Genomic DNA, 14,243 nt, shown 5'->3' on the forward strand with positions numbered 1-14,243 from the left:
ACTTGATCGTTACAGCTGCGGCCAGGGCGGAATCCCGCCTGTTCCTGAGGGATTTGCGCTTCAATTGCTGGCGCGATTCGGTTGAAGAGGACTCTCTCGAAGAGTTTGTATGTCACACTCAGGAGTGCAATGGGTCGGTAACTTTCAGGATTATCCGCTGGTTTTGCCGGTTTCAGTATTGTGGTTATTTTGGCATATTTAAGCGGGGCAGGGATTTTTCCTGACTCAATCATCTTCATGAAGAATGATGCCAGCCATTGCTGCGTGCGGGGGCCACAATATTTTATAAACTCCGGGAAAATGTTGTCCTGCCCACAAGCCTTATTTGTTTTAATATTTTTGATCGCCGCTGCCACTTCAGATTTAGTGATAGGGCCACTGTAATTACAATCAGGAGTAGCTTGAGACTTCATTTCCTTCAATTGCTTCAGGATAAGGCGGGTATGCACTTTTTCGCTAGGCATCTTTGATAGCTTCACCATCCTGTTGGCGATGGCACTTGGGTTGATTTTGGTGTGGTTAGCTGGACTGTTGGTCCCAGAAGTGAGGCGCTTGAGGACGTGCCAGGCCTTGCGGCTTGAATGCGTGAAATTCATGTTGCTGACGGTGCTCTCCCATTTCGTTTGGCGTGCTTCGTTCAGGGATCTGATCAGTTCATGGGCAGTATTTCGGTCACCAGTCTCATTAAACTCATTCCACAGTCTTTCGGCGTTGTCATTCCAGCATGGGATGTACTGTTTGCGATAGCCGCGAGGTATATGTTTTTTGGCCGTTGTTATTATTAGCTTCTGGAATCGCTCGTAGTTTTCTGGGAGAGGTGGTATCCATCTGATAGAATCATCTAGGCAGTCTGAATACGCTTTCCAGTCAGCCTTCAAAAAGTTCCACCTGGGTTATTCTATAGATAGGTTAGGTTAGGTTTGTTTTATGGCAATCCTGAAAAGTTACGCGTTTCTGAGAAAAACCAATTATGACTAACGAAAATTCGGACAAACAATACATTATGACTTAAAACTATTTGGCAAATAATAGAGACCCGTCTAAAAGATATCTAATAGATGTCTATTTCAAAATCCGAATCGGGCCCATAGGTATTTGTTACGTAAACATACGAGTGTTGCCACAGCAAAAAGTTACACACCAGCCACAGTCGAGCCGGCAGCAAGCTAATTTCTTGTGGTTTTGATTGGAGACTTTTTGTATTAAATAAACATTAAATTAAAATTGGAAACTTGAGCCATATAATAAAATTGTCAACAATTAATTTAGGTATTTTTTTTAAAGGCAAACATAATTAGCAATTTTACGCATTCATATTCTGCATTTTTGAGTGGCAATTTTATTAACACGTATTTTTCCCTTCCATAATTATTTTAACTCCTAGATAAACTTTATTTCCTAAACTTTTCTTTTCTGAGATAAAATCCAATAAGTTTCTATCAGTTAGTTAGGTACCTAACTTTCAACGTCGAATTTTTCTGTGTAAGATTAATTAATATTTTGTAGCCATTGTTTCTGTTACATTTAATTAAAACTTAATTAGCTTTACTTGTATTTACTTATTACTCTGTTTTAAAGAAGAAAAAGTTAGTTATTCACGTAACTTTTTTTCAAAATTGTTCAATAAAGTATTTATAAGTTCATACCGTCACAAAGGTAGGGTGACTGCTATAACATAGTAGATAATTTGCCACTCTTAATAATAAGGCTATAATTAATAAGATATACTTAACTTAAATAGTGACCAAGTATTTAAAACTAAACTTAAACTGCTGCTAATAGAAAAAGCATTCTACAGCATTGACGAATTTATAAATATTCGATGAGGTCATTGACTACTGCACCATAATTAATTGTATTAATGTTAACAATAATAACGTAACAAGAATAATGTTTTTGTTTAAAAAATGTTATGATATAATTAATTTAATTAAAGAAAATATGTATGTACCTACTAGCATATATTTTTTGTAAATATGTATAAAAAGTGACCTGTAAAATTTGCTTTTACCACTAAAGGTCTCTATTCTGTATTCTTTCTGATTTGTTAGGAGTGGCTAATTACTATGTAGTGGCCAATAACTAATAGCAGTCACCCCAATAATAATGTTTTAGTCATCAAAGATCACTTAACTAAATCTACACTCTCTGTATCTAATAATAATACATACGAAGATATTAATCCTCATATCGTATTCTGTGCCATACGTGCGAAGATTACTGCTGAACCAAATTGTGCTATCAATAGAATTTCAAACGTAAATTGATTTTATACATGGTGTGTCTGACCATGGGGCTTTAAATCCAGGGCGCTAAACTGAGCTACTTTTACTATGGGACCAACCCTAAAGTCGGGGAAAAATTTTTGGCTTTTCCATAGAAAACGTCGACATTTGATCAGCCAAAATGAAAAAGTAAAAATTTTTTTCGGAATTTCGGGGTTGGTGCCATAATAAAAGTAGCTCAGCTTAGCGAGTAGAATCGAGCCCTGAATTTAAAGCCCCATGGTCAGACACACCCTGTATACCGGAGTCCCAACATCAAGATTTTGATTAATTCCACTCTCAAGGACCCGAAGAGTTTTGAGATTACTTTCTTCTCGAAATTCGATTTCACTTGGTTCATTAAACTTCGTTAAATTGCAGATTAAATAACACGGCTGCTACGACATTTGGATTTGGAAGGCAGGAGCTTCAGTTGTGAAATTGTTTTGAAGAAAATCGTATTATTACTGCGCAGTAAAAATATTAAAAATACTTAAGCACCACCACTACCCTCGAGGACTTTTAGTATGTTTGTCTGGATGAGATTAGCTCAGAACCGGGACAAGTGGCGTACTAGAAGAGAGGCCTATGCTCAGCAGTGGGCGATAAAGGGCTGATATGATGATGATGATGATGATGTCTAGACACCACAAGGTATAACTATACCAATTTTAAAACTACACCAATTATTTCCGCTGATGTGGACATTGCGCTTAATTTGAGGCTGATAAACTCAGATGGTTGTATCCGATATTTACAGTAATCTAGTAGGTATTAAAACTGCTAACCACACGCACCTAACCTAATTCAACTGAATGATTTGATTCTAACATCTACATAATTCTATTTGAAAGAGGCGTAGCGAATTCTGAATTTAAAATACTACCTACCTGTGTTCAGTAAACCAAGAAGGTAGTAAGGGTGTCTAACCTTTCCACTATCTAGTATTAAAACTGCCATGTCATGTCCCACCCTAGCCTAATTCGAGTCAACGGTGCCACTCGGGCTCTGTTCCGTGCTAACGCCCCAAGTGGGGACATCATGCAAGCCACTCGTTAACGTTTGAGCACCGTTGTCTGACAACAGCGAGTGCAAACGATTGTATACCGTATTACCTTGAGATAGAGTTGTAAAATGAATACGTGACTTGTCATGCATGCATGTGGATATGTTTACTTTTTTTACTTAGCTCCGAGTAATGGAGTTGAAAAAATATTGTTGAAATCGCGGAAATATGAGTCATTTGGAGATAAAATATGAGACGAAATTTTGCTGAGGAAATGTACAAACTTATTAATTACTCAATATAGTAAAATATATTAGACAGCAGATCTATAATTTAAATATTGCAAAACACACGTGTATGGTGTATGCCTAATGGTATCAGTTTTTCATACAAATTCAGTCAGTTTTGTGGCGGCCCATACAAATTGTATGTGAAAATGCGTCACAAAACTGATATTTATTTTTCTTTTTAAATCAACAGATTTTCGAAAAAGTAAATGATCATTTTTTCTGAAAACCCCCGTAAACATTTATAATACGAATAGAAATTACCTACATTATATATTTAAATTGGTAACACCAACGATGCGACACTTGACCCCTCGTGTATTGTGTAGGTTCATTGACCTGATTCGGTACGCCATTTAAAATTAGCAACGTTGACATGACGGGCTTTGTCCCCAATTGTACAGGGAAAGGTGTGTCGTTATAGATAACTTTTTTAAATGAACGCTTTTTTTTCTTTTTAAATCGATAATCCTCGTGATTCTGAAGAAACCAAAATTTGATGGATTTTCGAAAAAAAGTAAATGCTACACTTTTAACTGAATATGCCTTAATACGTGTACGGGACAGGTACGAGCGAAATGCACGCGCGAATGTTAACTGACACCATTTAGCTCTCAATTTTATGTCAAAATATAATATGTTGGAATTGGCTTCCTTAATCCACCCTGTATTACAGTTATGTAAATGAATTAACAAACTACCACACTCTTCACGGGGGTTATTGCTCGTAACTTGACATTTCTAGGGTTAAATAATAATAATTATTAATATATTTACTATTTTGTTTTCAGCTACAAAGGAGTACTTTGCTATTTGCTGCCGTATGTTTACACGACTGTTTGGACAGAATGTAAATATTTTGTTAATACATGTGCCTTTCATAATGTTTTCTATACAAGATAATTAATGAAGCCTTCTTGTGTGTAAGCCATTAGTTATTTTGCAAGACTAATAGTCATTAATCATAATATTTATAATGCACAAAAGAGATTATTTTCTAATGATGTCTTTGGGATTATTTTATTTTAAAGTTGACTCGGTTTTCTAGAATGTCAAGAGCATCATTATGTAGAAACTTCAAAACCTTGTTAGAATACTTGTGTCTTCTGTAATAATTTTAGACAGACACTCAAGTAATTTATAGAGAAGACTGAAAATTTGTAGAACTGTAGAGATTTTTTTTTAATCTATGCTGCTGCCCGGATTTTTGACATTTGTGACAGCAATGTCGTACTGCAATACCGCAGCAGTGTTGCTGATATACCTAGTCTGATTCAGAACGGTACCTTAAACTCGATATTTAACGAATTTTCCACTTCTTTAGTAGTTTGTAAATTAAATATGTTATTAGGAAATTAAGAGTTATTTCGGATTGGATACGCTAGAATTAAGGGGAAAGTTGACCCCCGTTTCTAGATATAAACGCTACCTATATCATCTCTGGTTTACATTATAGCAAAATATTTTCAGTAATGCCAACGTCCAAAGAGAAAAATAGGGACCTTTGAATAGAGATACGGGTGCTGTTTGTGGAGACTGGTCTGTTTAAGCTAACACGAGCTATTATACTTAGTAACTTTATTTTTATTAATTAATTACAGTGAGACGCCTCATTCTGCTCTCGTATGTTTCTTTTCTCTTAATGAATGTATTAATTATACAGGATATTGATACTTGGAGACCCTATACATCTCTTTTATCTAACGATAACTTGATAAACTATATAATCTTATAGTTCTGACATCTAGAGACATTTTCAATTTTACACCTCTAAATATTATAGATTTTTTTTGTAGGTTTTGTATCTGTATTTTGTATGTACATAATTCGACTTCAAGAGATAAGATGTATATGGTATACATCTCTTAGTAATTGTAATACGTTAGATTGAATTGTTACTTTTATTTTATAAAATTGTTGATGTTATTATTTTTGCTTGTATGTAAATTCAATGTTGACGTGTAAAAGTGTCCTTGTGGCCTATTTGCTGAATAAATGTTGATGTTGATTTGATAGAAGCGGTAGACCACTTTCTTCTTAATATAATTACTAATGACGACGACGAACAAAAGACGTGAGGTCAGATGGGGTAAGACAAGTACTGCACTGGGGCAATAGTAACACTAGTAGGGATTCCCCATACTGTTACTCTTGCCCCGAATAAAATCTCTCTGCTTGATCGGGACACTCTTGACAGAGCGGTCGTGGTCATCATTGGAAGTCTCCCTTTGTGACACGTTTGACGGCTCGCCTCCACTCCTCCCTGACCCGAATAAAATAAACTATGTCTATTTTAGCCCACAAGACCTTACGTGTTTCATCCTGAGTAAAACGATATACATAATGGTGAAATATAAGAGGATCTTATCTCAGGCCATTCGTCTTCATTCTAATGTTATTTTAAATATTCACTAAGTTATGTTTTATGTTTCCCGTCTAAGTGTAATTAACTTCCCTAATTCGCTTATGCCTTTATTCTTTCTTAAAAACGTTTCGTTTCTGACATTGACAAAGGTAATGTAATGAGCTACGGAAATCTAATTATGAACTTTGTAATGGTACGTACAAAGGGGATGTGGGTGTGGTTATATTATCTTCATTATATCGTACCTATGTTTAGTATAACGTACCAACACAAATATGTGTATAACGTCCTAAAATGACAATGGCAAACACAAAACGAAAAGAAAACATGTATCGGGATTCGGGATGACAGACACTTTAAAGTTAGATACGTGACTATAGGTATTTCCATACATTGATTCGATTGGCGTATTCTATGAGCGATTGTCATCAAGTGTGATATGACGTCAACACTGTGGTACGGTATGACTCATCATGGTAGGCCCTGTGAACTGTTGATCGATACAAAAATCAAAAGCAGTTAGTATTTAATCGCTTCTCGGTGAAGGAAAACATTTGGAGAATGCTAGATTAAACCCAACGAATGGTGGTTTCTCTAATAGTCCTGCAGCGCTGGCTATATTTTGAGCCCTAACTTAAAGTAATATTAAAGTCAATTTTTTTTTCTCTTACGAATGCTGTTTTAAGATGTTAATCTTACATTTTGTTTTGTGTCACAGATATTATTTACTTTTTAAGTTATTTAATAATTTGTGGTAATTATTTTTATTTTTAATTATTTTGGAGAAAAGAATATTCGAGAGAAAACATGTAACTGAGTCGCATTTAGAATAGTTTTTTTAATGTGAAAACATAGTTTGTGTCAATTACGTCCATTGCAATCGGATAGTATGTCATACTATTCAAAATTACTCAAAAAATAATTAAAGTTAAAAAAAATTGCTGACGTCGCATTTAATCGTGTCAATATGTACATTACATGTTTTTGTGTCTTATTGAGGCATAGCTTCATAAGATTTTTGATAATTTTGTTCTAACAAGCTATTACCATAACAAAAGAATATTAAGGTTACTAGAGTTCACATCTTATTAATATAAAAGGCGGGATAAATAAGAAATATGAAGTTGTGTCAGTTTCATCCACTGCATAAACAAATAATACAAAAATAATGTTCGCGTTCATACGACGCTAGCGGGTGGCTCTTAACGGGCAACGCGGGCCATGCACGGGGAGCGGGCGCGGCGGGCGCGGCGCGACCTTGGCGAGACGGCGGGTAAGGGCCTCTCTCTAAAAACCACACGTTGCGTACGCAACGCATGTTTACTTCGCCTGCGTGCCAAATTAACGCAACTTATGCAAAGTTATACTACTACAAAGAGAACTTATAAATATTGTACAATGTCACCATTTAGCAAAAGAACTGTAAGTAAGTACATCTTATTGCGAGAATTAAGGTCTGTTTATATCTATACACATTACGGTTACGCATCATATACTTGTGACAATGATAGGGAAAAGGTACCACTTGAGTAAAATTTGCTTATTAATACCGTGACTTGAGGTAACTTTCATTCTTTGCTAAAAATATTACTTCTTGAACTTAATTTATATTAATGTTATCAATATTTTGATTTCTATATCTAATATCTAATCAAGTCTAACTTCAATATATCTTAATTATATGGACTAATAAATTTTAATATAATCTTTTTTTTTTTCATTATAAATAGCACAAACCAGTCTTTCCATACTTAATGTAAATTATGCACATTATTTTTTTAATGTATTTTTTGTTCTTAGCATTTTTTTATAATAGATATTATTAATTATGTACACGTATTGAGGTTATTTAATGCCTGTTTATTCTGATGTTTTGAATACATTTACCTTAAATAATAATTACCAACACTTTTGATAGTTCAAGCTTCTTGGATAATAATTACCTTTGGGTTCAATTGGCGTAAAGGACATTTTGGCGAAAATGAGTTATATCCACTACCGTAGCCTCAAAGGGCTTAACTGACAAAACGCCAGGATATCTTTCCAGGAGAGCCAAAAATCAGTTTTATTTTGAGAAAAAAATCAGACCTTTTTTGTTTGTTTGAATTAACTGATGCCTTTGTTTGGCCGGATACCGGATACCGGATATTCGGCCTGACCATCAGCCGAATATCCGGTATCCGGCCGCCGAATATCCGGTCAGAGGAACTATACCTACGTTTCGGTTTTTCAGGTGCGCATTCTGAAGGTTTGAACTGTTTCCTAGTAAACGTTCGCGCACACTCATTTCTAGGTTCGAAATGAGTGCGCGTACAAGTCAGTGGAATGATTAAATTGTTTTATAATAATAAATAAGTACGATTATGACCGTGTCTGTTTCTTAAATCCAATTTTATTACTCCGAAATCAAGCAATGTTACTATCCGGTATCCGGCCGGATAGTAAAATAATAGCCGGATAGGCCAATACCGGATAGTAACCGGATATCCGGTGCATCTCTAAAAAGTACCCACTAGTTCAGTTTAAATTGTCAAAATTTTGTAACCCTATAAATAAAGCAATGAGCACATGAGCAGGTAATGCAAGTACCTACTTAACAAAAAAATTGACAAGGAAAGTAGGTATAACTAGGTCATCCCACTTAAACACAAAAAAGCAACAATTATAAACCCGAAATTATACATAATATGGGGGCGCGGGCGTATCTCTTACATTTAATCTCTCTCTCGCATAAATATACAATAGTTGTACATTTTTTGTACATTAGTTGTGGGCGTAACGTACATTTAGCACTCAAAAATTTCCGATGCAAAGGGGCGTATCGTACACAAAGTTGGGAGTTACGCCAAAATGTCTCACAAAATTTTTTTGAATTGGCAGATACGGCCAAATGCGTTGGAAAACTGTGTTGAAGCATTGATTTTTCATAGGGCTTAACGGACATTTTTTCATGTTATCGATATGTTAAATATACTAAGTAGAAAAAAATACTGAGTATAACAGCATTTTTGCAATTTTGTCCCTTACGCCCTTTGAGCCTACGGTAGTCGTTATATACAGTTTTGTTCAGAATTCCAAGCGCTTTCGTTCTGTATAGTGAAAATTTTTATATCTCTTAAAAAGCCTTTACGACCCAATTTTTGCACTATGAGCTTGCAAAAACAGCTTATCTCAAGGGGCGTAAATGACCAATTATAAATAAATAAATAAATAATTATAAATAAATATTGGGGACATCTTACACAGATCAACCTAGCCCCAAACTAAGCAAAACTTGTACTATGGGTGCTAGGCGACGATATACATACTTATATAGATAAATACATGCTTACATACATAGATAACACCCATGACTCAGGAACAAATATTAGTGTTCATCACACAAATAAATGCCCTTACTGGGATAAATTATAAATTCATAGATATTATCGTTAAGGTTACCGCTAAATATAAATATGATTGTAAATGACTTACATGTCTTTTGTCGTCCTTTAAGCCCTTCAATTTGTCTTGATGATTTTTCATATCGTATCTTGTATGGTCAATATGGTCGTAAAGGACATATTTTACTATTGACAATTATTATTTTACTTGCCCTTTATGACCCGCCCTAAAATGTTTTTAGTTTTACCATAAGTATATGAAGCGAACAAGGTTGTAAAGGACTTTTCTAATATTTGTATCGTTTACTACCACGAATTAGTTTCTAAACTCTACATTTAAAACAAATAACATGGACTTAGCGGTGTATAATAACAAATAAATATAGTCCGGTGGCCGGCTGCATGAAACAAACCTCATCAAAAAATAGAATATACCTACCCTGTAGAGGTACCTGACATTTAGTAGCTTCCAACGCACTTGATCGGCCTAGGCTTAACGTGGCAGATTTTGTACAAATGGAAAAAAGTTGGACAAAAATTCATCAAAAAAAACCTCATCGAAAAATAGAATGAAACTTGTATGGTAGGATTGGTAGGATACCTGACCTTCAGGACAGTAAAAAAAAAGTGGTCGGCCTCACCTTAGCCTGGCAGTTTTTGCAGTCTGACCAGATTTATTGGGTCACGTGAGAGCTACAATTTACCTCATCGAAAAATAGAATGAAACAAACGGATTATAATAGCTAAAATAAGCCTGTTGACGTATGTCTTGGTCGGCCTCACCTTAACCTGGCAGTTTTTGCAGTCCGACCAAATTTATAAAAAAAAATTACACGCTCTATAAATCACAAAATTAGCAATACATTGCGTCTTAAAATAACCTTAAAAAGTGTACTAAATATCAAATAAAAGTTATTTTTAACAGTCGCTGATGTGACATTCTCATTCAAAAGGTAGGGACCACTTTGTCCTTTACCATAAAGACGAAATTTTATTGTTTCTTTATACAAATAACCTGTCAGAGAGTCCTTATGGCAAGGGTAAAGTGGTACCTTTTGATTGCGAACGTCAAGAATGGTCAGTATGAGGAGCCTACATTTTATTTTTAAATATACTTACAACATACCTACTCCCACACTATGAAAAGACTTAATATAATAATTATGCCTCCGAATGAAATAAATACACTGTAATGGCTCCTCTACACGATGGGCCAACGCCGGCCACTCCAAGGGACGCATTTATGTGTTAGAGGGAGCAAGTAGCCGGCGTTGGCCCATCGTGTAGAGGAGCCATAATGTTCATCTAACAAGCACCCTACCCGCGTAGGTAGCCTTCCCCGCGTACGCCGTTCATGCAAAGTTTAATTTTGCCAAATAGTAAAAAAACCGTTGTTGAAAATGACCCAAATTATGAATGTTGTCTCGATGTGGCATTATAATAATGTAGACGTAAACTTAATAACATGAATTTTTTTTTGTGGCAGATACATGATGTTTATAAGAAAAAAAAGATTAAAAATAAAAGCGGTGGATGAATTTGACACACATTTGTTTGAATAACATATTATAATATCCTGTGAAGTACAACACTTCACTTACCGACTATAATTTTATTTTAGGCATTTTAGGTTCACTATTAGGTATTTATTAAATGTCATTATACCCGTGGATGAAAATGACACAAAATGCGTGTGTACGTCGGAAGCCACTTTGCTTTTACAGGGAAACAAAGAATTTCATCTCGAATATTCTTTTTACCGAATGCTGTTTAAAAAAAGAAATACCTAAATTTCTACCTAAGCAAATACCTAGGATGACACAAATTATTATTATTAGGTTTAGTGTGTGGTCTGAAAACTATATGTAAAAAATAGGCAACATTAATAATCTTATAACTTCAAAAGTTATTGCTATCGGACTATAAAAGATGAAACCAAATCTAGGTCTAAAAGCTTTCATAAATAGAAAATTATACCAAATATAGGTCAAAAGCTTTCAAAACTTAAAAAATAAGTGGGCATTAAATAAAGGTTTCAAAAAAAGTAGAGGCTGTGATAGTTTTTCGGATTAGATTGTCAAAAGCCGAGAGAAAGGATGACTCGTAAACCAACATCTGCATAAATTATCCAACGTCTGACCGTATCACAGGTTTGACGGCATATCACAGTTGCATATCTTCAACATTGCGATATGGTATCGTATTCTGGGGAAACTCCTCGTAAGAACCGTTCTAGGATTAAATGATTTTCATCTATTAATACACTTTCAGGCCGTTTTTTAAACCCACATTCGTATATTAATACCTTTCATAATGTAGCAGTCACATAAACTACAATTAAAGTGCTGTATATCACCTATAATCTTTTTGGCCTGGCCAGCCACATAATAGCTCATAAGAGGAAAAACCCTTGATTGTTGAGGTCGCCGTCATCGAAATCGATGTGGAGGACTATATATAATCATCTTTTAAAATACGGTACTCACCCAGCGTGCGGAAGACAATAGGTCTACTTCTATACTTGTGGCCACCCCACAACGCGGCGACGGTGACCTGATACTGCGTGTCAGCCTCCAGTCCGCTCAAGATGACCGCGTCTGAGTTCCCGGCCACCTCCAGAACCACTCTGTAACTAACGTGCAATCAGTCAATTTCGTTGTATTCTACCAGCAAGGTATGGAAGAAGGAAGAGTGAAGAAGAAAACGCGGCATCTACTGGGATTGTCTGATTTACTCGATTCTCATTTAAACCTTGCCAGAGCCATGAAGTATCAATATTCATACTTAAACCTAGTGACAAGCATTGACATAGATATCTAGGGACTAGCTATACGGGCAATAATAATGAAGCATGACACCTGCCTCCGGTCCTGGACCCAGTACAGCGGTGTGACACCGCTACGATGCGATTAGTCGATGAGTTCGCATCACGCGCGCGAATGGTTGATGAGTTCGCATTATGCGCGCTATTGGTCGCAACTAGTTGCGTTAGACTGCACGATTGGTTAGAATTTGTGAGTAACACCGCTACCCATTTTAAGTGCCCGTAAGGCCCGTCCTTAGATATTATACGTCAATGGTGACAAGCAAATTCACTTTAAATTAAGAATTTGTATCGAAATAACAAAGCCTTTGCACTTGACTTATTTCAGTATCAATATTGTCGTCTAAGTCAACCCCAGTAATAGCCACGGAAACGAGTGAGAAGGAAGAAAAGTTACACGTACAATTAAAGCAAAGAGACAAAGACAATTAGATAATTTGTTTACTACATAATCTACTTAGAAATACAAGTCTTAAGTGTCATCAGCATGTGTTTGAATAAGAAAAGCAACTAGCTTCTTTTTAAAATATTTAGTTTAATTATAAATTCATTTTAAAATACCTATAGCAGGGCATTGATAACTAACAGTTAGTGATTATTTAATAAAAGTTTGGAACAATCGATGCTAGTTTTTGAAATAGCATCCTTGTCCTTTGGCACGAAAGATCAAATCAAATACATCATTCGCGGATACGAAACATTTTACGATGGAATGGGGCAAATGTGACGTCGCCTTTTTAGTCGCTAATAATTCTTTGAAAGTTAATAAGTTAACATTAATGGGTTTAAGGTCCCATGGAGTCGCCAACTACTAAAATTTAAAGTGCAACTGAGTCCTCCTCGTCTAAGCGATTTTCCGACTGCATCCCGAATTCCATGTACGTACCAACAAATTCAGTCCAAATCATATAATTCAACGGTTTTGAATTTAACCAACTCCATATATTTAAAGAGCCTCGAAAAACATCGCCTTTCATTTGTTTGGTTTTTAACTATATCCTAATTGTCCACGTGGCTGATGGTTAGGGTTAAGCTTTTAAAAAGAGTAGCATTTTCCAATCCACTTCCAGCACACTTTTAATAAGTCTTGCACTGTGACTGATGTGTAAGTATGACGCAGACAGTTTCAAATGACGTATGCGCTACAATTAACCATAAAACTATTACTATTAATAGGATAGTTTAAAATGGAAATAAACCTTCGAAATAAACGTGACTGGGTTAACAATTATAGCTACTATATATGGTTACTAAAGTAAAATCGCTTTTAGATCTTCTTAAAAAATTATACATACGGTGAATGATCGACTTGCAATGAAAACCTACTTAAAACTTACGAGTTTACCAAAAAAAAGATACAAATTCGTAAGGTGTATTCGGGTAATACCGAATGTCGGATAATTCCGAAATTCAGATGAAAATCACCCTTAATTCCATCATAATAAAAGTCTCTTTTCGGAATTAACCGACAGTTTTCGGCATTCGGAATTACCCGAGTAAACCTTACAGCAAACAAATTATTATAAATAAAATTCTATTTACAATACCTACCTTTATCTCAGAAAAAACAAAAATGTTTTTAAGGACCATTTCGTATTTCTATTTTCTAACCATTAAAAATTGTACTTATTCTAAAGTTTCTACTCCAACTAGTGACTTTTTCTTTAATTTTCCATTGTTTACAGTAAACTATAAAATGTAATATTTAAAACTTTCGCGTTTTGAACACAGAATTTTTTTCATACAGTTTTCGTCGGGTAATAGTTACACTTATAGTGCTAGCGGTTGACCAAAATCAGCTGCAAATGGTGTTAAAGGTATGAAAATCGGCACGATTCATCTTTAGGCCATTTGAATCAATTTGACCCGTAGCACCAAAAAAAAAAACGGAAAGGAGTTATGACGTAATCTTTTTTTTGTATGGAAAACGAAAAAAAATTGGTCAGAAACCTATTGTGTGTGGTATTAAATGAAAGGGCATTTTGAGCCGGTTCTAAAAATATATCACATTATTATATTCCCGTCACTTGCATTCAATTAAAATAAAAATAATTTTCAAAACATACCAAGTTTGGGCTCCTCCAGATACGAAACCGTTGAATTATTTTTTGTAA

At 35.2% G+C, this 14,243-nt stretch overlaps 1 protein-coding gene and 1 long non-coding RNA gene across 3 annotated transcripts in view; one reads left to right on the plus strand and one right to left on the minus strand.

Moving 5' to 3' along the window:
• LOC134670424 (uncharacterized) overlaps positions 1–14,243 on the plus strand; it is a 363,694-nt gene that overhangs the window by 224,384 nt on the left and 125,067 nt on the right. The gene's annotated exons all lie outside the window — the stretch shown is intronic.
• Positions 1–14,243, minus strand: part of LOC134670405 (fibronectin type III domain-containing protein 5) — a 177,580-nt gene that overhangs the window by 49,548 nt on the left and 113,789 nt on the right. Inside the window, exon 4 of one of the 2 annotated variants that reach the window (XM_063528248.1) lies at positions 11,792–11,931. In XM_063528248.1, coding sequence (XP_063384318.1) covers positions 11,792–11,931 — 140 coding nt within the window. Of the gene's footprint in view, positions 1–11,791; positions 11,938–14,243 lie in introns of both variants that reach the window. The other variant, XM_063528247.1, reaches the window with a different exon arrangement.

This window comes from Cydia fagiglandana, chromosome 13 (assembly GCF_963556715.1).
Source record: "Cydia fagiglandana chromosome 13, ilCydFagi1.1, whole genome shotgun sequence".
Classification (NCBI taxonomy): Eukaryota; Metazoa; Arthropoda; class Insecta; order Lepidoptera; family Tortricidae; genus Cydia; species Cydia fagiglandana.